This window comes from Symphalangus syndactylus, chromosome 20 (genome assembly GCF_028878055.3).
Source record: "Symphalangus syndactylus isolate Jambi chromosome 20, NHGRI_mSymSyn1-v2.1_pri, whole genome shotgun sequence".
Taxonomy (NCBI): Eukaryota; Metazoa; Chordata; class Mammalia; order Primates; family Hylobatidae; genus Symphalangus; species Symphalangus syndactylus.
The window spans coordinates 38,621,705-38,643,606 of NC_072442.2; the positions used below are offsets into that span (position 1 = coordinate 38,621,705).

Genomic DNA, 21,902 nt, shown 5'->3' on the forward strand with positions numbered 1-21,902 from the left:
GGAGTCTCGCTCTGCCGCCCAGGCTGGAGTGCAGTGGCGCGATCTCGGCTCACTGTAAGCTCCGCCTCCCGGGTTCATGCCATTCTCCTGCCTCAGCCTCTCCGAGTAGCTGGGACTACAGGCGCCCGCCACCACGCCCGGCTAATTTTTTGTATTTTTTTAGTAGAGACGGAGTTTCACCGTGGTCTCGATCTCCTGACCTCGTTATTTGCCCGCCTCGGCCTCCCAAAGTGCTGGGATTACAAGCGTGAGCCACCGCGCCCGGCCAGTTTAAAAAATTTAAAAGGAAAATCAAATTAGAGATATTCTCATTAAATATGCCCAGCGGGGCGAGGTTACTCATGCCTGTTAATCCCAGCATTTTGGAAGGCCAAGGCAGACACTGTCAAATGTATCGCTTGGAGCTCAAGACAAGCCTGGGCAACATGGTAAAACCTCATCTACACAAAAACTACAAAAATTAGCCGGGAGTGGTGGTGTGTGCTTATAATTAGTTACTCGGGAGGCTGAGGCGTGAGAATCCGGTTGAACCCAGGAGGCAGAGGTTGCAGTGAGCCAAGACTGCACCACTGCACTCCAGCCTGGGCAACAAAGTGAGATCCTGTCTCAAATAAATAAATAAAATAAAAATGAACAAAAAATTTTCATGTTTGACATACAAAAAACAAATACGTTTCATAATTACTTTAAGAAGAAGGGTTAGCTATGTTTACCTGATAAAATATTCTTAATTTTTGTCGGTTTCAATTTGGAGTATCCTTTTGTTTGTAGATCTGTAGTCAATGATTCTTTAACAGCTGAAAACATACACTTTTATATTCAATAAAAACATTGCTTTTGAAAAGCAAAATAACATACCTCACAAAAACTATTAAATATTAAAGGTTTCACAGAATCCTACTTGTGGTACTTAAATACATTTCTGTTATCTCCCTCAAATGATGATTGAGGGCACAATACCCATAATCAGCATCCCTAATCTGATATTAAGGTCTATTGGCAGGACATTTTTGTTTCCTTAAAAAGCACCTCTGGCTGGGCGTGGTGGCTCACGCCTGTAATCCCAGCACATTGGGAGGCCAAGGCAGGAGGATCACGAGGTCAGGAGTTAGAGACCAGCCTGCCCAACATAGCAAAACCCCGTCTCTAATTAAAAATATAAAAAATTAGCAGGGCATGGTGGTGGGCACCTGCAATCCCAGCTACTCAGGAGGCGGAAACAGGAGAATAGCTTGAACCCGGCAGGCAGAGGTTGCAGTGAGCCAAGACCACACCACTGCACTTCCACCTGGGTGACAAGAGCGAAACTCGGTCTCAAAAAACAAAAACAGGGCCAGGCGCAGTGGCTCACGCCTGTAATCCCAGCACTTTGGGAGGCCGAGGCGGGCAGATCACCTGAGGTGTCAGGAGTTTGTCACCAGCCTGGCCAACATGGCGAAACCCCATCTCTACTAAAAATATAAAAATTAGCCAGGCATGTCGGTGGGCACTTTTAGTACCAGCTACTCGGGAGGCTGAAGTACGAGAATCACTTGAACCCGGGAGGTTGCAGTGTGCCAAGATTGCACAATTGCACTCTAGCCTGGGTGTCAAGAGAAGACTGTCTCCAAAAACAAAAAAAAACAGATTTTATGCTCAGCTCTCTTCCTGAAGGTTTACTTTGCTCATGACTTTAGGTATAGCTCATACAAAACATAAATCATTAAAGGTTGTCTCCAACTTATAATCCCTTTAAACAACATTTCAAAAGCTTGTTTCTAAGTCAACTGTATTTACCCCAAGTTCTTCATCCTATATAAAAATATGGTAGTTGGCTGGGCATGGTGGCTCATGCCTGTAATCCCAGCATTTTGGGGGGCCAAGGCAGGTGGATCACAAGGGTCAGGAGATCGAGGCCATCATGCCCAACACGGTGAAACCCCGTCTCTACTAAAAATACAAAAATTAGCCGGGCATGGTGGCATGCATCTGTAGTCCCAGCTACTCAGGAAGCTGAGGCAGGAGAATCGCTTGAGGAGGTTGCAGTGAGCCAAGATTGTGCCACTGCACTCCAGCCTGGGTGACAGAACAATACTCCGTCTCAAAAATAATAATAATAAATAAATAAATAAATAAAATAAAAATGGTAGTTACTGATTTGGTGTGGCAATCAAATTCATAATGAGTACTATCATTTCTCTTGTAACCAAATACTCCTGTTAACTGTCAATGCTGCAAAATGAAGGAACCTCTCTAGATCAATTACTCTCTACAAAGAAAGTAGAGAAATTACACGATATTCAGATTTCAGCTGTAAACTGAACAACTCTAAGGTAGGTGGAATCTGCATTTCTTCCTCCATGTTTAAACAAACCAATCAATCAATCATGGGATTCCTTTTTTTTTTTTTTTGAGACGAGTTTCACTCTTGTTGTCCAGGCTGGAGTGCAATGGCACAGTCTCAGCTCACTGCAACCTCCGTCTCCCAGGTTGAAGCAATTCCCCTGCCTCAGCCTCCCGAGTAGCTAGGACTACAGGCATGCGCCAACACAGCCGGCTAATTTTTTGTATTTTTAGTAGAGACGGGGTTTCACCATGTTGGCCAGACTGCTTTCGAACTCCTGACCTCAGGTGATCCAGCCGCCTTGGCCTCCCAAAGTGCTGGGAATATAGGCGTGAGCCACCATGCCCAGCGGGTTTCTTTTAATTCCTCTAGAGAAGGTAGAGTCTTGTCCTGTCTCACTATGCTTCTATGATTAAGCTAGATATCCTCCACACAGAAGGCAATAGAACTTGGATGCAAAGACGTCACTCATTTCTGTAAAATATCAGTTACCTGTCTGTAGTCTCTAGGAGCTTCTGAACTATGAGTTCAAATGAAGAAGATAAGCAGTAAGTAGCTGGTTCTTCCTGATCATCAGCAACGTCTGCAGCTTCATAAGCAGCTTCAGCCAGACTAGAGAAAGCCTGAAATGCAGATAGGTTCAATGTTAATCCTGAAAGAATCCCATACCTTAGGATTATCTCATTTTTCATTAAGATACTTTGGGCTGTGTCAGTGAACTTCCAACTTTTTCTGCCAAGGTCATCTCAAGACAGCATTTTACAGGTATCTTTTAAACTAACTATTTATTTATTTTATTTGTACTTTCTGTTCACCCTGTCTGATAATCTGACAACTCTCTAAGCAGCAGAGTACTTTCAACAATACCTGCCATTTCATTTGTTTCCTTTCACAGAAAGACTTTTAGCCCCATTCCTTCCTTATTTGAACTTCCTCCCCTTAACCAATTACATTAGCCTATACTGACTCAGCATTTAGGCCGCCTACCTTCCTTCCCTCTTGCTCTCTTCTCAGCAATGATACTTCTTGTAGCCGAAAACTCTCTACCTTAATCAAAACTTCTTGTCCCCAAGCAATTCAAGAAAGCAACCCAAGTCCAGTTTGCCCACTGGGTTACCATGACTGTTCTAAGTGGTTCAGGAACCAGTAACCATAAGTCAACTGTTCCCACTGGCTCTTGCAGTTGGAATCTCCCCCACATTTTAACTGAATAAATTAGAAAGACAATGCTACTCAGAAAAAGCTTTCCAGTGAGGCAGATTGATTTCTCTCCCACACCTTCTACTTTCTTGCCAGTGGCGCAGGCAAGCTCTTTTTCTCACCAGGAAGAAAATCCCTTACCCAGCACACATTTGAAGCCACTCTGGGTTCAGCACTGAGACCCTCAATCAGACACTGTAGCAGGGGAGCCAAGTAGACATCATTGATGGCAGCTTCAGGAAGCAGCTCACAAATTCTGCCTACAGTCCATGCAGCTGTATCTCGAACAACTACACTGGGGTCTTTCATTAATTCTATTAGGGTGGGCATTGCCTGAAAATATAACAGTTATTAGCAAAGCAAAACAATGATTAAAATTCATGTTAACTACTACCCCAGAAAAAGAAATACTGATGGATGGCTTAACTCAAAAAAGTCACCAAGATACTTTTGTAATTTTACAGGACATGGTGTGAAACATCTTTCAAAATATTTGAAAATATCTTTCAAAACTCCAGTTTAGAGTTTTATATTAAGAATTTGGTGTAAATGCTTTTAGTAGTTTGCAATAAATTACTCAGAGGCCAGGCATGATGATGGCTCATGCCTGTAATCCCAGCACTCTGGGAGGCTGAGGCAGGCACATCACTTGAGGTCAGGAGTCACTTGAGGTCAGGAGTTCAAGACCAGCCGGGCCAACATGATGAAACCCGGTCTCTCTACTAAGAACACAAAAATCAGCTCGGCATGGTGGCACATAGTCCCAACTACTCAGGGGGCTGAGGCACGAGAATTGCTTGAGCTGGGGAGCTGGAGGTTGCAGTGAGCCTAGATTGCACCACTGCACTTCAGCACTCCAGCATGGGTGACAGAGTAAGACTCCATCCCCCCGCCTCCCCACCTCAAAAAAAAAGAATTACTCAGATACTCAGAATTCTCAGGATGCAGCTATGATGGCATCTGGCTATATCCAGGAGACTGAAAGACTGAATTCTTTAAGCACTAAACTCAACTGTAACTCTTTTTTTTTTTTTGAGTTAGAGTTTCGCTCTTGTTGCCCAGGCTGGAGTGCGATGGCACGACTTATAATAGCAAAACAAGCACAACATTTCCGTAAGAACATTTTCATTACATAAAAGACATTTTGTCCAAAGAATAGAATAATAATGCCATTATTAAAAATTATGGGGAATCGCTGGGTGCAGTGGCTCACGCTTGTAATCCCAGCACTTTGGGAGGCCGAGGCGGGCGGATAACGAAGTCAGGAGATCAAGACCATCCTGGCTAACATGGTGAAACCCCATCTCTACTAAAAATACAAAAAAATTAGCCGGGTGTGGTGGCGGGCACCTGTAGTCCCAGCTACTCGGGAGGCTGAGGCAGGAGAATGGCGTGAACCCGAGGGGCAGAGCTTGCAGTAAGCCGAGATGGCACCACTGCACTCCAGCCTGGGCGACAGCAAGACTCCGTCTCAAAAAAAAAAAAATTATGGGGAATCAGCGCTAGGTGCAAAAAAAAAATTATCGGGAAATGTTTACAACATAGTATTAAATGAAGAAACAAGTTATAAAACAATCTGCACAGGAAGAGCCTGTTGCACAGACATGCACACAGGAAAAAGGTTCAAGAATAAATACAGAGTTAAGAGTGGTATTTCTGGGCAATGAAATTAAAGGTGACTTTTCTCTTTTGGCTTTTTTCAAACGTCTCTGGATCATGCTGACTTATGTAATTAAAAACCTAAGGAATGTATTTTACCCTCATTAAAAGTAAACAAGTATCTAGAAATAATCTTTGTAGATGACAATTTACAGTTTTGTTTTGAAAAATAAAGATATGCTTTAAGTTTAAACAATAAATATCCTACTTTCTACTCCAAAAATCCCTCAGCTTCACCTGTATAACTAGTGGTTTGAGCTGACTGGGCTCTGGTCCTTCCAAGATACAACCAAAAGCCATCACTGCTGCATCCCGGTACCGCCAATCTGGGTTCTTGATGTGTTCTTTAATGAAGGGGAGGACATGTGGGACAATGTCATCTTCACAGCAGGTGGCCAGAAGCATGAGGCACACCCCTGCTGCTTTGCAGGGGTTCCAGTCATCGTCATCATCATTTTCGTCCTGGTGAAAGAATATGGCACTAGTTAAGATTTTGTCCAAAGAATCATTTTAACTCTAAAGGTCCTCCGACTACTCTTGAATGTCTTTAGAACTAAAACTCCAAGGAAATAAAATATAAGACCTCTGTATTTTGTCTCTTCCACAAACATTCATCACAGCATAGCCTTTGTTAAACGAGATTCAGATGGAAGAAGATTCCCTTTAGTACTACACAACAAGAATGAAAAAATTTCAACTACATCCAAAAAGAATGAATTCCAAACATTTAGAACAAAATACAGAACTAGAGTGTATGCTGTATGATTCCAGTTATGTAAAGTCCAAAATCGGCCAGGCGCGGTGGCTCATGCCTGTAATCCCAGCACTTTGGGAGGCTAAGGTGGGTGGATCACCTGAGGTCAGGAGTTTGAGACCAGCCTGGCCAACATGGTGAAACCCCATCTCTACCAAAAATACAAAAATTAACTGGGTGTGGTGGCACGTGCCTGTAGTCCCAGCTACTCAGGAGGCCAAGGCAGGAGAATTGCTTGAACCTGGAAGGCGGAGGTTGCAGTGAGCCGAGATTGTGCCACTGTGCTCCAGCCTGTGTAACAGAGTGAGACTCTGTCTCAGAAAAAAAAAAACAAAAGACATAGTATTAAAAAAAATAATAAATAAAGTCCAAAATCAACAAAAATTAACCTATGGAATAAAAGACCAGGAAAGTGAGGGAGTTTCATGACTGGGAGGAAGACATGATTCAATCAAAAGTTCAAAAAAGAGGCGAGGTGCAGTGGCTCATGCCTGTAATCCCAGCACTTTAGGAGTCCAAGGCAGGCAGATCACTTGAGGTCAGGACTTCGAGACCAGCCTGGTAAACGTGGTGAAACCTCGTTTCTACTAAAAATACAAAGACTAGCTGGGTATAGTGGCACACGCCTGTTAATCCCAGCTATTCGGGAGGCCGAGGCAAGAGAATGACATGAACCTGGGAGATGAAGGTTGTAGTGAGTCAAGACAGCCCCACTGCACTCCAGCCTGCGTGATAGAGCAAGACTCTGTACCCCCCAACCCTCAACAAAAAACCAAAAACCAAAAACACAAAAGTTCAAAGAAGAAAAGATTCCACTAATATCTCCTCTTAAGTTAGAATCCAAGGTATAGCTTCCTAATTGTGGCCATTCACACCACATAGTAAACTTAAGGCACGTTGCCTATGCAGTTTCAGAAAATCACACAAAGAATAATTTGTTCTCAAATAGGAAAAGCACAATAAAAATATAAGAAAGTAGGCCGGGTGCAGTGGCTCACGCCTGTAATCCCAGCACTTTGGGAGGCTGAGGCAGGTGGATCACTTGAAGTCAGGAGTTCAGAGACCAGCCTGGCTAACATGGCAAAACCCCGTTTCTACTGAAAATACAAAAATTAGCTGGGCGTGGTGGTGCACGCCTGTATTTCCAGCTACTGGGGAGGCTGGAGTGGGACATTGCTTCAACCCAGGAGGCAGAGGGTACACTGAGCCAAGATCATGCCATTACACTCCAGCCTGGGAGACAGAGTATGACTCCGTCTCAAAACAAAAGAAAAAACAAAAACAAAAAAACCCTGAAAGGAGAGATGAAAATTTAAGGGAACACCCAGTTCATTTTAATCCAAATACATCCCTACTTAGCTTTTGAAACTGCTATATTGAGAATCATACACATCCCTAAAAACAATTACATTCCTGTATACAAAGAAATGACGCAGTGCTCAGTTACCAGCATTGTTTCCTCAGAGTACTAGCAGCTCTTTGGTAATACTTCACATGCACCAGAAGAACCTTCCCAAACACCGTATCAAGAAACACTGTGTTGCATAAAGTCAGGAGAACAAAAGCAACCAGGACACGGTCCTCATAAAAGAACTTCCATATTTACTCATTAGATCCCAATCTTTATGAAGTCTTGTCACTTTACTTTCATCCTGAATCTTAATAATTGAAGTTAATTATCTTAAAGGATCAGTAGCAGGGTTTCTTTCTTGGGTTGGGGTCCTTCATTAGGATCTGAATAACTCATATCCAACTTCCTTAGCATTTTAAAAACATACACCCTGTGAAATCACGAAAGTATCCTAGATATTAGAACAGATACACAAGTGGCCTAAAACCAGCACATCTTTGCTCCCAACCTTGCTTCACTGAAGCTTTGATAGAGCACCTCTCTTTTAGGAGTTTGGACAACGGAGCACTCAGGAAATCAGAGCAGCATGTGGCTCATTCCTGAGCGAGACGCATCTGAGATGTTAAGACTCAGTTCTCCTTCACAAAGAAGTCAGAGCCCAGGGGATCTTGTAGATCCAGCTTAGCTGTTCCTGAGTCATCAACAACAGAACATCAAATAGTTGATGGGTTGCGAAGTTCCTTCCATGGAAACTGTTCCACAAACAGTTTACTGTTAGTAAGGTTTCACAGCTTACCTACCTATATTTGGAAGGTAACTCACCTGTTTAGTTAGTGTCTGTGTGAGGATTGGAACCAGATACTGTAGTGCTCCCTTGGCATAAAACTTGCTGGTGTGCTCAGGGGGCCGTCCTTGTTCTGCTGCCTGAGGAGAAACAAAGCAAATTCTAGACAAAAGCAACCAAACTCTGTATACTAAAGGCATACAATGACAGCTGACCAGGGGTCTCTTAACAGAAACGTACAGGAACAAATGGTAACATACAATGTGATCTTGGAAAGTGCTAACTTTTTGGTCTACTTCAGTGAGAATCTTTTAGGCCATAAATTATAGGTCCAAGGCAACATTAAGTATAACTTTTTTTCGTAAGTTCAATTCATATGGACAACCTGATATTTCAGTGTTCCTTGGATCAACACACACATCCAGTTTGCCTAAAGATGCCAAAAAGAAACTTATTCTTGTCCTGAAATAAAGTGTGTAAAGACCAAGCTAGAAACAAAACGTGAATTCAAAGATCCCAAGTAGAGAACTCCCCCTTCTCCTCCATATCTGACTCTTTCACCAGAGCTAGTAAAGTATCAATTATACATCCCAGGCTTGCATCAGGACTTCCAAAAGGAAATAATTCAGCATCAGGTATCACCTTGGTAAACTGCGACAGCCTGCTGCCCCCTTGTGTTCACTGTGATAATACCACTATTTACGATCAATCATGCCTGACTGCTTGGCAAAAACGTGAGAGCCCTCATTACTGATGTGCCTCCTTCATGAAGGGCTCTGGCTAGCAGAAAAATCAAAATCTCTGCCAATGGAGATACCCTCTAAACCCAGACAGAATAAAGTTCCCCTAGAAGGGGAGTATCATCCACAAATGAGATATGTCCCAAAGCCTATTCAGAATAATAGTTCTCCCCAGCTCACCTCTGAAGCCTCAATGGCCAAATCCATTTCCTCATCACAGACATTGGACCAGAATTCTATCCCTTGTAGAGCCACCTCATCAATGTCACTTTTCATTGCTTCGATTGTGATCTTAAGAAGAAAAACACCCCAGGCCCCAAATAAGTACTGATTCAAGTGAGTCCCCGCTCCAACCCAGCTTTAACCACAGACATGCAAATTTCAGAAATGTAACTTATAAAAAGCAAGCTAGGCTTGAAAGAAAAGATAGAAAAAGAAAGATTTTCTTTGTTTCTTTTTTTTTTTTTTTTTTTTTTTTGGTGATGGGGTCTCACTCTGTCACCCAGGCTGGAGTACAGTAGCACAATCTCAGCTCACTGCAACCTCCACCTGCCGGGCTCAAACAACCTCCACCCCCCGGGCTCCCACCCCAGCCTCCTGCGTAGGTGGGACCACAGGTGCATGCCACCTCACCTGGCTTATTTTTGTATATTTTGTAGAGGCGGGTTTCACCATATTGCCTAGGCTGGTCTCAAACTCCTGGACTCAAGTGATCTGTCAGTCTCAGCCTCCCAAAGTGCTGGGATTACAGGCGTGAGCCACCATGCCTAGCCTCAGATTTTCAAAATGCAGGTTTTTTTTTTTCTTTTTGAGACAGAGTCTCGCTTTGTGGCCCAGATTCGAGTGTAATGGCGTGATCTTGGCTCACTGCACCCTCCGCCTCCTGGGTTCAAGCGATTCTCCCGCCTCAGCCTCCTGAGTAGCTGGGATTACAGACATGCGCCTGTAAAGTGTTGGGATTACAGGCGTAAGCCACCGCGGCTGGCCTCAGTCCTTTTTTTTTTTTTTTGCATTAAAGGTGCGTGTGGAACCCATGGTAGGGCTAAATTCACTAATACTATTCAGACTGAAGATGTTACTTCTATCTTCTTGAAGGGTCAGGTTTTGGGTATAGCAATAGCAAAGCTGCTTTAATGGCTACAGGGGAAAACAATCACTTGAATAACCTATGGCAATAAAGTAGCAAAGCTGATCAAAAACCTTTTCTCCCTTAACTGTTTGTGTATATATATTTTTTAGTAGAAATGGCTTGAATAACCTATGGCAATGAAGTAGCGAAGCTGATCGAAAACCTTTTCTCCCTTAACTGTTTATTTGTGTATACATATTTTTTAGTAGAGATGGTGTCACCATGTTGCCCAGGTTGGTCTCCAACTCCTGACCTCAGTGATCCTCCTGCTTTGGCCTCCCAAATTGCTGGGATTATAGTGAGCCACCACACTGGCCCCTTAAACCTTTTTTAAGAGGATGGCAACCTCCGTTACAATTCTTCCCTCTTCTCCAATGTTTTTATTAATTATCATTATTACTTTTTGAGATGGAGTCTGTTTGCACTGGCATGATCTCGGCTCACTGCAACCTCCGCCTCCCAGGTTCAAGCGATTCTTGTACCTCAGCCTCCCCAGCAGCTGGGATTACAGGCACGTGCCACCACACCCAGCTAATTTTTTTGTATTTTTAGTAGAGACAGGGTTTCACCATGTTGGCCAGACAGGTATGAAACTCCTAACCTCAGGTGAACTGCCTGCCATGGCCTCCCTAAGTGCTGGGATTACAGGTGTGAGCCACCATGCCCAGCCAGAATATTAATTATTAGTAACAATATTAATCAAACCTTATTGCTCAAGTCAACTGATTCCCAGTATTTTAAACTTATATTAGATTTGACATTTCCTAGGAAAGATACGAGACAGATTTTTCATATAACCTAACACTTACCCTCGTATCTGGACACTGTGTGGCTTCACAGACCACCTGCATAATAAAGTGCCTTTCAGACTGTAGGAGGAATAAAAATAAAGAGAATTAGGAGAGCATAACCTGTACATAGGAAGATTTCCAGCCTCCCTCCACAAGGAAAACCTCTCGCTCCCTCAGGGCCCCACACAGCCCTGCCTGGTACAATCAAGCCACTCTCCCTTGAGATGGTACAGCACTATAAAGGCTATAAAGAGTTTACCTTCGGTGTCTGCTATGTGACTTGCCCTCCAATGAGGTCCCTAATCTTTTAATCTCCAAAATGACCCCTCACTAACAAAGACTTCAGGGAGGAAACAGAAAAATGTAGGTCACAAGGTTTAAATAAAAATGGTTGGTTAAAAGATAAAAATTTACATGTAGGAAAATCAATTTCCTTATAGCTAAAATAAGAGAATTCAAAATATCTGCTTTATTTCAGAGACCAAATTTGTTTTCTGAGGTAGCAAATTCACATCAAATGTGGTGAGAAAACGGAGAATGAGCTTTATGTGCTACCCTCCTAAATCTTCCAAAATCTATTAAACAAAAATCCAGTTTTCTAATCACTTAGAATTGCCATTTGCTCTGGGGTTTCAGACCTTTCCAAAGTCAAGAAATGGTAAAAAGCCAGCTAAAGTGTCAACAAACATACATACAGAAATACTTTCAGACCATGACCCCGGCAATTTTACTTGTCGGTATTTACCCAAAAGGACTGAAAGCAGAGTCTCAAAGATACACATGCATGCCCATGTTCATAGCAGCATTACCCACAATAGCCAAAACGCGGGCGCAAACCAAATGGCCATGGACGGACGACTAGATAAACAAAATGTGGCATATACATGTAATGGAATATTAATCACCCTTAAAAAGCAAATTTTGACAAATGCTACCCCTTAGATCAATCTCGAGGACATCATACTAAGTAAAACAAACCGGTCGCAAAAAGACAAATATTATATGATTCCACTTACGTAAGGTATTTCGTTAGAGTAGTAAAATACATAGAAACTGAAAGTAAAATGGTGGTTACCAGTGGCTGAGAAAAGGGGAAATGAGGAGTTGTTGTTCTGTATGTACAGTTTCAATTTTGCAAGATGAAAAAGTTCTGGAGATTGTTTCCACAGCAATGTGAATCTACTTAACTATACATTTAAAAATGATTTAAGATGGTCAATTTTATGTTATTCATTGCATTTTCAGCCAAAATGTTTACATATATATTATACATACACATACATATACATATATACATATATATATGTTTTGGAGACAGAGTCTTGCACTGTTGCCCAGGCTGAAGTACGGTGTTGAAATCTTGAGCCTTGAACTCCCAGGCTCAAGTGATCCTCCCACCTCAGCTTCCTAAGTAGCTGGGATTACAGGCATGTGCCAGAGCACCTGCCTATATATCCTTTTTCTTAAAAACACCTTCCTAAGGTAGTATGAAACACACCAATTGCTATAATTTTTATTTATTTCATTTTTCATTCTTTTTTTTCCATTATAAGCCCTGTAAACACAAGAGCTCACAAAACTGGTTAACAACTCAGTTGTTCCTCTCCACAGAAATCTTTTTTTTTAGAGACAGGGTTTTGTTATGTTGTGCAGGCTAGTCTCAAACTCCTGACTTCAAGTGATCCTCTTGCCTTGGTGGCCCAAAGTGTTGGGATTACTGGATGTGAGCCCCAGCACCCGGCCTCCACAAAATCTTTAGTACAAGGCAAAAGATTCACACAATCTTAAAAGAAACCAAAGTATACCAAAGTATATAGTACATACCATAATTTCTTTCCTTTTCTTTTTTTTTTTTTTTTTTTTTTGAGACAGTCTCGCTCTGTCGCCCAGGCTGGAATACAGTGGTGCAATCTCGGCTCACTGCAACCTCTGCCTCCCAGGTTCAAGTGATTCTCCTGCCTCAGCCTCCTGAGTAGCTGGGATTACAGGTGCACGCCACCACACCCGGCTAATTTTTTTGTATTTTTAGTAGAGACAGGGTTTCACCATGTTCGTCAGGCTGGTCTCAAACTCCTGACCTGATGATCCACCCGCCTCAGCCTCCCAAAGTGCTAGGATTACAGGCTTGAGCCACAGCGCCCAGCCTATTCCTTTCTTTTTTTTTAAGGGACGATATCTGATTTTGTTGCCCAGGCTGGCCTTGAACAACTGGCCTCAAGCAATCCTCCCGCCTCAGCCTCTGAAGTAGCTGGAGTACAAGTATGCACCACCACGCCCTATAATTTTAAAAAACCCAACGACATTCCACACTTTGGACTGCAAAAGGAAAAACCTAAGCTTAGAAACACTTTATTTCCAAAAGCACGATGAGAAACGGCAAACACTCCATGGGGATATCTCATACAACACGAACTCAACTAAACTACAAACAAATACTTTTAAGTAGGTGGTACTTTCTAAATCACAAACTTAAGAAAACAAAACAAAAAACTTTCATTTAACTTTCATCCCTTACTGTCTGAATCTACACCTTATTGTCAAAAAACTTACCTCTTTATCAAAGTTTGCTTTGGTGAACTCCAATGAGTTCAGGAGTGCATTAGTAGCAGCTAGCTTCACATTATTACTAGGCTCTTCTTTCCTCATCCCCTGGATTATGGCAGTCAGAATCTCATTGGATTTATCTTGTAGCTGCTCTGGGTCCTGTAACAAGCAGAGAAGTGCAATGAACATGCAGTCAGCCCTCTGCAGCCATGGGTTCCACATCTGTGGATTCAAGCAATTATGGATTGAAAATATTTAGAGGAAAAAAAATGGATGGTTGCATTTGTACTGCACCAAAAGGTGCATGTACACCTTTTTTTCTTGTCGTCATTCCCTTAATACAGTATACCAACTATTAATATAGCATTTACATTGAATTAGGTATTGTAAGTATTCTAGAGATGATTTAAAGTATATGGGAGGATCTGCATAGGTTATATGCAAATACTACACCATTTTATGTAACACACTTGAACATCTGAGGATTTTGGTACCTGAGGAGGGTGCTGGAATCAATCCCCTCCAGATAACTGCCATAAGGAGCTCACGACTAATCAGCAGTCCTTTTTCTGTTCTTAAGAGACAGGGTCTATACTGCCCAGACTGAAGTGCAGTGGCTATTCACAGGCACTACCACAGTGCACTGCACCCTCAAATTCCTGGGTTCAAGTGATCCTCCCACCTCAGCTTCCCAAGCAGCTGGGACTACAGGTGTAAGCTACTGTGCCTGGCTTAATCAGCAGTCCTTTTAACTGTAAAGTTCACTCAAGAAAGTATCATGACTTGGTGATCTTTCCCCACCCATTTCCATTTGGGAGTAGTACTGCAAACCACCTGCAAAATCATCTCATGGTACTGGCAGTCCAAAACTGAACAAAAGCAAGTCAAACTCATCAACTTCATCTTTGACTTCTTAACATAATGACTCTGGGTATGAGGTAATATTAGCTTTCTTCCCCGCTTCTGTGCAAATGGAGATGGCAGTCTGTTGGTGTTTTCCAGGCCATCTGTACTCTAAAGTAAAGCTTCAGGATATTTAAGGGCCAAGGCCAAGGATCAACACCTGGGCACATCTAGGGAGTCTAAGTCCGGGTCAAGTGCTGTGGGCTCCTTTGCTTCATAAAGTCTATATATTAAAATACACACCAAGAGTGGTAACCTCATCAGGAACAACAGTGCTGGGAGGGCTACATCTAATACTGTGTCTCCAGTGGCTAAACCAACTACATCGAATGTTGGCAAAACTTTCCGTAATGTAGTAAAAGAAAATGCGCCACAACATCCATGGTACATTCAGGATCTTAAGAAAAAGGATTGGGTCAGGGATGCTCCAAATGAGAATATCCTCATTTTGTAAGTCTAGAATCTAAGACTCTTCAGACACAGACTTCTGTTTTCAGTTTGCAATCCTCAAGTTTCTTTACTTTAGGGCATGATTAGCAATGTGAAGACAGAGGCCTAAGGGAAATAAATCAGTCTCACTTTCAAAACACTGTGTAATTTAGCTTGGCTTTCTTCGTGATTCAGTAAGGTAGTACTAATATCATTCATGTCACAGCTAGAGGCAATCAGAGGTATATAAACCAGATACATTAGGCAAGCACTTACTATATCTTGGCAAATATAACCGATGGCTTCCAATGTCGACTCCTTCATGTGCTCTGTGCTGTTGGGGTTTGTGACATTGGCCACCAGCTGAGGAATGAGTTCTGGCCACTGGTTTACTGGGATCTCTGCACAAGCAATACCAGCCACACACTGTGAGGCAGAACTAGGCCGGTAAGTTTCTGTGCCCAACGTCTGCAAAACCTGCACCAAAAAAGACAAAAGATACAAATTTCTAACACTATTTGACCACATTTTGCTCACCACCATACTTATATTAGTGTCTCTGAATTCTTTTTTTTTTCTTTCTTAAGACAGGGTCTCACTCTGTTGCCCAGACTGGAGGGCAGTGGCACGATCACAGCTCACTGCAGCCTCAATCTCTATGGTGCAATCTATCCTCCCGCCTCAGGCTCCTGAGTACCTGAACTACAGGGGTGGATATGCTGACACGCCCAGCTATCTTTTGTTGAGACAGGGCATCACCATATTGCCCAGGCTCAAAAAAAAAAAAAAAAAAAAAAAAAAAAAAAGGAACATACAAGGCCTCAGTCAGTTGTCCTGGGTGGAGTGCAGTAGCAAAACGATAGTGCAGCGGCACAACGATATTGCAGCCTCGACCTCCCAAGCCTCCCCGAGTAGCTTAGACTACAAGCACATGCCATCACACCCAGCTAACTTTTTTGGATTTTTTGTAGAGATAGGGGTCTCCCTATGTTGCCCAGGCTGGTCTCAAATTCCTGGCCTCCCAAAGTGCTAGGATTACAGGTGTGGACCACTGTGCCCAGGCAGCTGTCTCAGAATTCTTTTTTTTTTTTTTTTTTTGAGACAAAGTCTCGCTCGTGTCCCCCAGGCTGGAGCATGATGGTGCGATCTCGGCTCACTGCAACCTCCGCCTTCCAGGTTCAAGTGATTCTCCTGCCTTAGCTCCCCCCAGCAAGTAGCTGGGATTACAGGTGCCTTCCACCATGCCCGGCTAGTTTTTGTATTTTTAGTAGAGGTGGGATTTCACCATGTTGGCCAGGACAGTCTCGAACTCCTGACCTCAGGTGATCCACTCGCCTCGGCCTAACAAAGTACTGGGATGACAGGCGTGAGCCACCGTGCCTGGCCTCAGAATTCTTATCTATAATACGGAGAAGTAGAAAAGGCTGTCAGAAAAAGCCAGCCTCAGTAGCAACATCAGCATAATCAACACTGCCCTAGAACCTAGAAACAAAACCAGTCATCCCACCTCACTTCAACCTTCGACATGAGGTGGGCAACCAGAAGTTACAATCGGAGGTAGCAGTAAATGGCAAAGGAGCGAGATGGGGACAAAACTCATCTTCCAGGCTCATTGTTGCCATTAATAAGGAAAGGATGGTTCACAACCTCGTTTTGTGGACAGACGTGGACACTAGAATGAAGCTAGTTCTGGGGCATTCGGGTGGGTCTTATTCACAGTAGATCACTGTCTAATCTGATCCAAGGAGATCTCACTCATGAGACGTGGGCTGAAACAAAACTTTTTCCTTCTAATCATTGACAACCCAGCACTCTGGGTGACTTACATAGAAAGGCCTTGGTCAAGTAACAACATCACTAAATACAAAAACAAAGTTGCTGATGTTAATAACACCTATGAACTAATCTTTATATAACTTCCAATCTGAAAGGATTTGTTCTGTTTGCCCAAGAATCAAAGAACTGTTCTCTCTACCACTGACAGATACCAAAATCTAGCCAGATGTCAAAACAAGATCCACTTGTCATTAAACATGTCTCGCTTGACATGGTAACCACACCACCATTTATGTAAAGAGTAAAGGCGCAGGTATGATAAAAGACGAAGCCACAATTGACCTAGGGTTAATTATTACCGTGATCAGCTAATTCAGTCAATGAACTCACTAAGAATCACTAGTCCACTCAAAGGCAAACAGTTAACTGTTCTGGCATGAACACAGGACAAAGAATAGCTGCCAGATATTCAGGCCAGCTCTGCTGACTGGGTCGGATCACTTAGTATCCTGCTTTGCGGCTAGAACCAATAATGAACTCCTCCTTTCCTTCTTATATGGTATATCACCATCCCCGGCCCCCACCCCCATCAGCTCTACCCAACTACAAACAGTTCGGATTGATGTTAAATGAAAGGCTTTGCTCTCAAGGACTAGCAGAGCTAAAATGGACAAAAACTGTATGTCAAAGACATGAGGGAATGAGGGGGAAAAACAAGGTGAATTGTCCAGAATGTCAGGGGCTGAATGGGTATTATCAACCCAAGTCCAGGGTGCCTTCACACCACACTACATCGTCTCCTAGTACATATGTGGAGTGCACTGAATCCCATTCTACCTTTACCTTTTTCCTTTAGATTGCTTTCTGAAGACTCCATATTACTTGAGGTGATTTAGAAACTACAGATGTCCACCTCCTGAGTACTAAAAGTTTTCTGTTTAAACTAGAGGTAACCTTAATAGTAATATTCAATTATCAGAAAAGAGAAACTAGCTCTCAATTGTGCCCCAATATCCAGATTTCAAAAAAGATCAACAGTGAAATTTAGTATTAATTATCAGTTGTGCTATGAAAGGGAAAAAGGCCGAGGTAACTGTTAGCTTTTTTTTCATGCCAGAGGGCTTAACCATGCCTATATAAATTATCTAATTTTTATTTTTTTTTTTAAGAAATGGAGTGTCACTCTGTCACCCAGGCTGGAGTGCAATGCGCAATCTTGGCTCACCACAATCTCTGCCTCCCAGGTTCAAGCAATTCTCCTGCCTAAGCCTCCCGAGTAGCTGGGACTACAGGTATCCACCGCCACAGCCAGCTAATTTTTGTATTTTTAGTAGAGACAGGGTTTCGCCATGTTGGCCAGGCTGGTCTCGAACTCCTGACCTCAGGTGATCCACCCACCACGGCCTCTCAAAGTGCTGGGATGACAGGCATGAGCCACTGCGCCCAGCCATTATTGTCTAATTTTTTTTTTTAAAAGGATGGTGTTAAGAGTGATGTGCCAAAAAATAAGTCAATTACAATTCCAATTACATCTTATCCCATTTACTAGTGTGTAATTTAAGGAAGATGAGAAACTGAATGGGCACTATCAGTATCGAGATTTCCAGTGATAGAATATACTTCCATTGATGTCACTTAGCTGAGGGAGAAGGAATTAAAATGTTGTTATTACACAAGCAGACCCAACATGAATAGAAACAGCTCTACATATTCCAAAAAGATTTGAAACCAAGTTAGATTTAATAACCTGGCTCCTTATCATGGGTATGCAAGATCGGTGACAGAAGGAGGTACACAACCAGATAGAGAAGTGATTGCCTTACAGGGCACTACTTTACCTAATGCTGATATCTAGAACCAGGAAATGGCAAGTATGATGTGCATAACCATGTCCCGCACAAGTACATATGTAGGAATTCCCCACTAGTTTCCACTCAGACACCAAGGACAAAATGATGACTGCACAGATATTTAACTCACTTCTCTTTGTGCCTTACCCACGTAAGACAGATCACTAAAGAACTTAATTTAAAAACAACAACAGCCAGGAGAGGTGGCTCACGCCTGTAATCCCAGCACTTTGGGAAGCCAAGGCAGGCACATCACCTGAGGTCAGGAGTTCAAGACCAGCCTGGACAACATGGTGAAACCCCGCCTCTACTGAAAGCACAAAAATTAGCTGGGCATGGTGGTGGGTGCCTGTAATCCCAGCTACTTGGGAGGCTGAGGCAGAGAATTGCTTGAACCTGGGAGGCAGAGGCTGCAGTGAGCTGAGATCATGCCATTGCACTCCAGCCTGGGCAACAGAGCAAGACTGTCTCCAAAAAAAAAAAAAAAAATTCCCTGAGCTGTACCCCAGAAGTACCAAATCGGAATTTCTGGAGAGCTTGGAAATACGTATTAACAAATTCCCTAATTTTTATACAAATTTAGCACCAATTTCTACACTACTCCCATTAGCCAAACAGATTTTACAAATTACGGCACATAATTAAAGTTTCCCAAACGGCTGCAGCCTACCTCAGTCATCTAAAAAGAATTCCAATCCATCAATGGGAATGGACAAGCTGTGTTGAGAAAGATTTAAGACAAAGACAATTTTTATCTTTAGGTGAAGTTCAGGTCCCAGAAACCTATCACACTGTCAGCTCTATCCCATGCAAATAGCAAAAGATCTGAGAAAGCGATTTCTTGTTCTCTGGGCAATATAACCAAACAGATAAGCGTTACTCACATAGTTCTTGACTTCTCGTCGAGCATTAGCATCAATAGCAAGCCACCTCTGCTGATACTGTGCCTTGATATCTGGATCTTTAGATGTCAAAGAGTTCTTGATTTGTAGACCAGCTGCAACTCTGGCAACCTGACTGTTTCCTGGATTTGCCAGCACTCTGGACAGTTCCACAAGGAAAGTGGGCTGTTAAGGGAAGATAAATCTGTAAATAAAAATATCTTAGGAATTTCCAGAACTCAGGATAATTTATAGAGCACTGAACCACCAGAGGAGGGGAGAGGAGGGGAACTAATGTCTAATTTTTTTTTTGATATATCATAAGCATCTCAGGAAACCACAAAATATTTACTTCACTGACTTCTTATAAATGTTACTTAGTATAACAGGAAGTCTTCCACTTTTCTCATGGAGCCTAGCACTTAATGAGGAATTACAGATTTTCCTATCAAAATCATTCTTAGTGCCCAAATTGTCACGTTAGACCCCCTGAATTGCAAGGTTTCAGAGTATGGTAGTAGTAGTCAGTCTTCTATGTATACTGAGGTGTCCCAAGAACTTTTAATAATGTCTGGTACTCAATGTTTGTTGAACGAATACCTGTTATGATGGGGGGCAGAAAATAAAACTGTTTATCTACATTTCAAAAACCTTGGTCCCAAAAGAATGATCCAACTTTCCATCTCATGGCAGCAGCAGGGTAGCTTTTCACCCCATGGAAGGAGGTGATCTTTTATGAGAGGGGGAAATACAGATAAGCCTAAAACAAACTTACGAGCCTCATCCTCTGTTTTATTTGTGGGCACTCAGCAAAAAGGAAACAATGAAAAAAGCGGATTTATAAGGAAAAGTGATAAGATATTTAGAAACAGGGAAAAAGTGAAAGAAAAAATCTTCAGGCAAGCTGTTCAAGCAAAATAACTTTGTATCTAATGATCAACAATTACTTGCTCCTATACATTTGGACTTTAGTTGAGGAATACAGTGGATCCCTGAAAAGCATGTCCTTTTGTAACCTTTTGTAATCCACAGGCCTCAAAAACTACTTCCTTTGTTTAAAAATTTAGCACACACACCCCTCTCTCCGCCAAAAAAACCCGTGCCCAAACAGCAAAGTTAGCAGGAAAAGCCAAAAGCAGACACATTTTTCTTAGTGCTAACAAGTTCTGCAATCACAGCAGAAGATAATTCGTAAAAGTTTTATTAATTATGTACCACTAAAGAATGTTAAGAATGTTAGGAATAAGATAAAAAGCTTCTTGCAAAATTTGCAGAAGCAGAAACAGGAATAATACCCTAAATGGAATTATCAGCCTATACTAGTGGAAAAAACTCTTCTGGGAAAGGATAAACAGGTTAGTTGTAAAAATTGGCACATATGAAGAACAACAACAAAAAAATCATTCAAAGGCAGTCTGTATAAAATAAGTCTTGTCACTTTGTTGATGTTGACATTTTGCCTATATAACACAAAGGAACACATATGGTTACAGTGTTATTCAGACTTAACTCCTGTTACCTTTCTCAAAGATGTCAAGCATCATCCAATCCTTCCCTCTGACCCCATCCCCCAACAGGAGATGGACACCAAAGAGAAACTTAACTGGCATCTAGGCTGTTTCAACCAATCCATCCCACATTTTTATACAAAAGACCAGTCTCTAGCGGAGTTAGCTTCATTTTCTCCGGACCCCTTAAATTTTAAACCATGAAAAACGAGGAACTTTCCCCTGTGATTTCATCAGCAAACAGGCCCCATCTCAAAGATGAGCCTCAGTCTGTTTTCTGGGTGCAGATCCCTAGTGATTAGGTCTCTACTCATCCAGGTCAGAAAGAAAGAAAAAAAAAAGAAAGAAAGAAAAAGAAAAAACCCCTAGAGAGGAATAACCGGGCAGAAGAGGGAAAAATATTAGTGGAAATGGGTTAAGAGGCAGTCGGATGCCAGGCCTGGCCAGGAGCACGGACCAAGGTAGCCAGGAAAGGGCAGAGCTCTAGGAAATAGGTGGGGAGAGCCACAGGGGCCAAGGGACAGGAAGGAGAAGCCGGCTGGGGTCAGACAGGGCGGGCGGCCGGGCCCAGAGCTTCCACATGGCCCCTAGGCCCGACTCCCCCACCCCCACCCCTGCTGAACACGCAGCGCCGCGCAACCTAACTTCCCTTCCCTCCCTCTTTCTCCCTCCCGCTGCACCGCCGCCCTCAGGCCGCGCGACGATTGGGCGGCAGGCAGCCCGACGCGCCCCGCCATTGGCCAGTCGCGGGGCCCGGGGCGGGACACACCCACCGGCCTCGCGATGGCGGGGTTAGGTTGGACCGGGTTGGGGGGAGGGGGACGGGATGGGGCGCGGTAGGTTCCCGAGGCCTGGGCTTCCGGGAGGGCCGGAAGGCCCCGCACGCAGGGGATGGGGACGCGGCGGGATGGGCGCGGCGGAGTAGCACGCACCAGGTTCTCCACGGCCGCACGCTCCAGGAACTTCTGCGCCGCTTCCAGCTCCAGCCGATCTAGGGGGAGGAAAGTGGGAGACGGAGCGGGGTCAGAGGGGCCGGGCCTCCCCTCCCCCACCCCAATCACCTCAGCCCAACCCCCGGTTCCTGCGTCCTACCAGGAGACACGGTCTTCTCGAGGATGGTGATCAGCTCCATGGCGGAGGTGGCGGCGACGGCGACTCCTCTTAAGACGACGGCCCGGTCTTTCGGGCGGAGGCTCGAACTGGGGATGGGGGTTGGGGGTCGGGTGGGAAGGGAGGGTGGGGTGGGGGGCGGGGATCACCACAAGCCCATTCACCGGCTC

At 43.4% G+C, this 21,902-nt stretch overlaps 1 protein-coding gene across 1 annotated transcript; it reads right to left on the reverse strand.

The window, feature by feature from the left end:
- Positions 1–731: 731 nt before the first annotated feature.
- LOC129470014 (importin subunit beta-1-like) lies at positions 732–21,840 on the reverse strand. The gene is made up of 12 exons (XM_063628945.1): positions 21,715–21,840; positions 21,555–21,613; positions 19,118–19,300; positions 14,884–15,084; positions 13,282–13,434; positions 10,750–10,809; positions 8,992–9,102; positions 8,110–8,211; positions 5,420–5,644; positions 3,665–3,856; positions 2,816–2,946; positions 732–797 (listed from the first exon to the last, which is right to left on the reverse strand). Exons 1-12 carry the CDS (start codon positions 21,752–21,754, stop codon positions 791–793), a joined length of 1,464 nt encoding a protein of 487 aa, XP_063485015.1. The 5' UTR covers positions 21,755–21,840; the 3' UTR covers positions 732–790.
- Positions 21,841–21,902: the final 62 nt, after the last annotated feature.

Coding starts and splice junctions, on each gene's coding strand:
- LOC129470014 (XM_063628945.1), bottom strand. CDS start 21,754: ATGGAGCTGATCACCATCCTCGAGAAGACCGTGTCTCCTG. Junction 15,085..19,117: donor GACGAGAAGTCAAGAACTAT/GTGAGTAACGCT, acceptor TTTTTGGTGCAG/GTTTTGCAGACGTTGGGCAC. Junction 8,212..8,991: donor TGGCCATTGAGGCTTCAGAG/GTGAGCTGGGGA, acceptor GTTTCTCCTCAG/GCAGCAGAACAAGGACGGCC.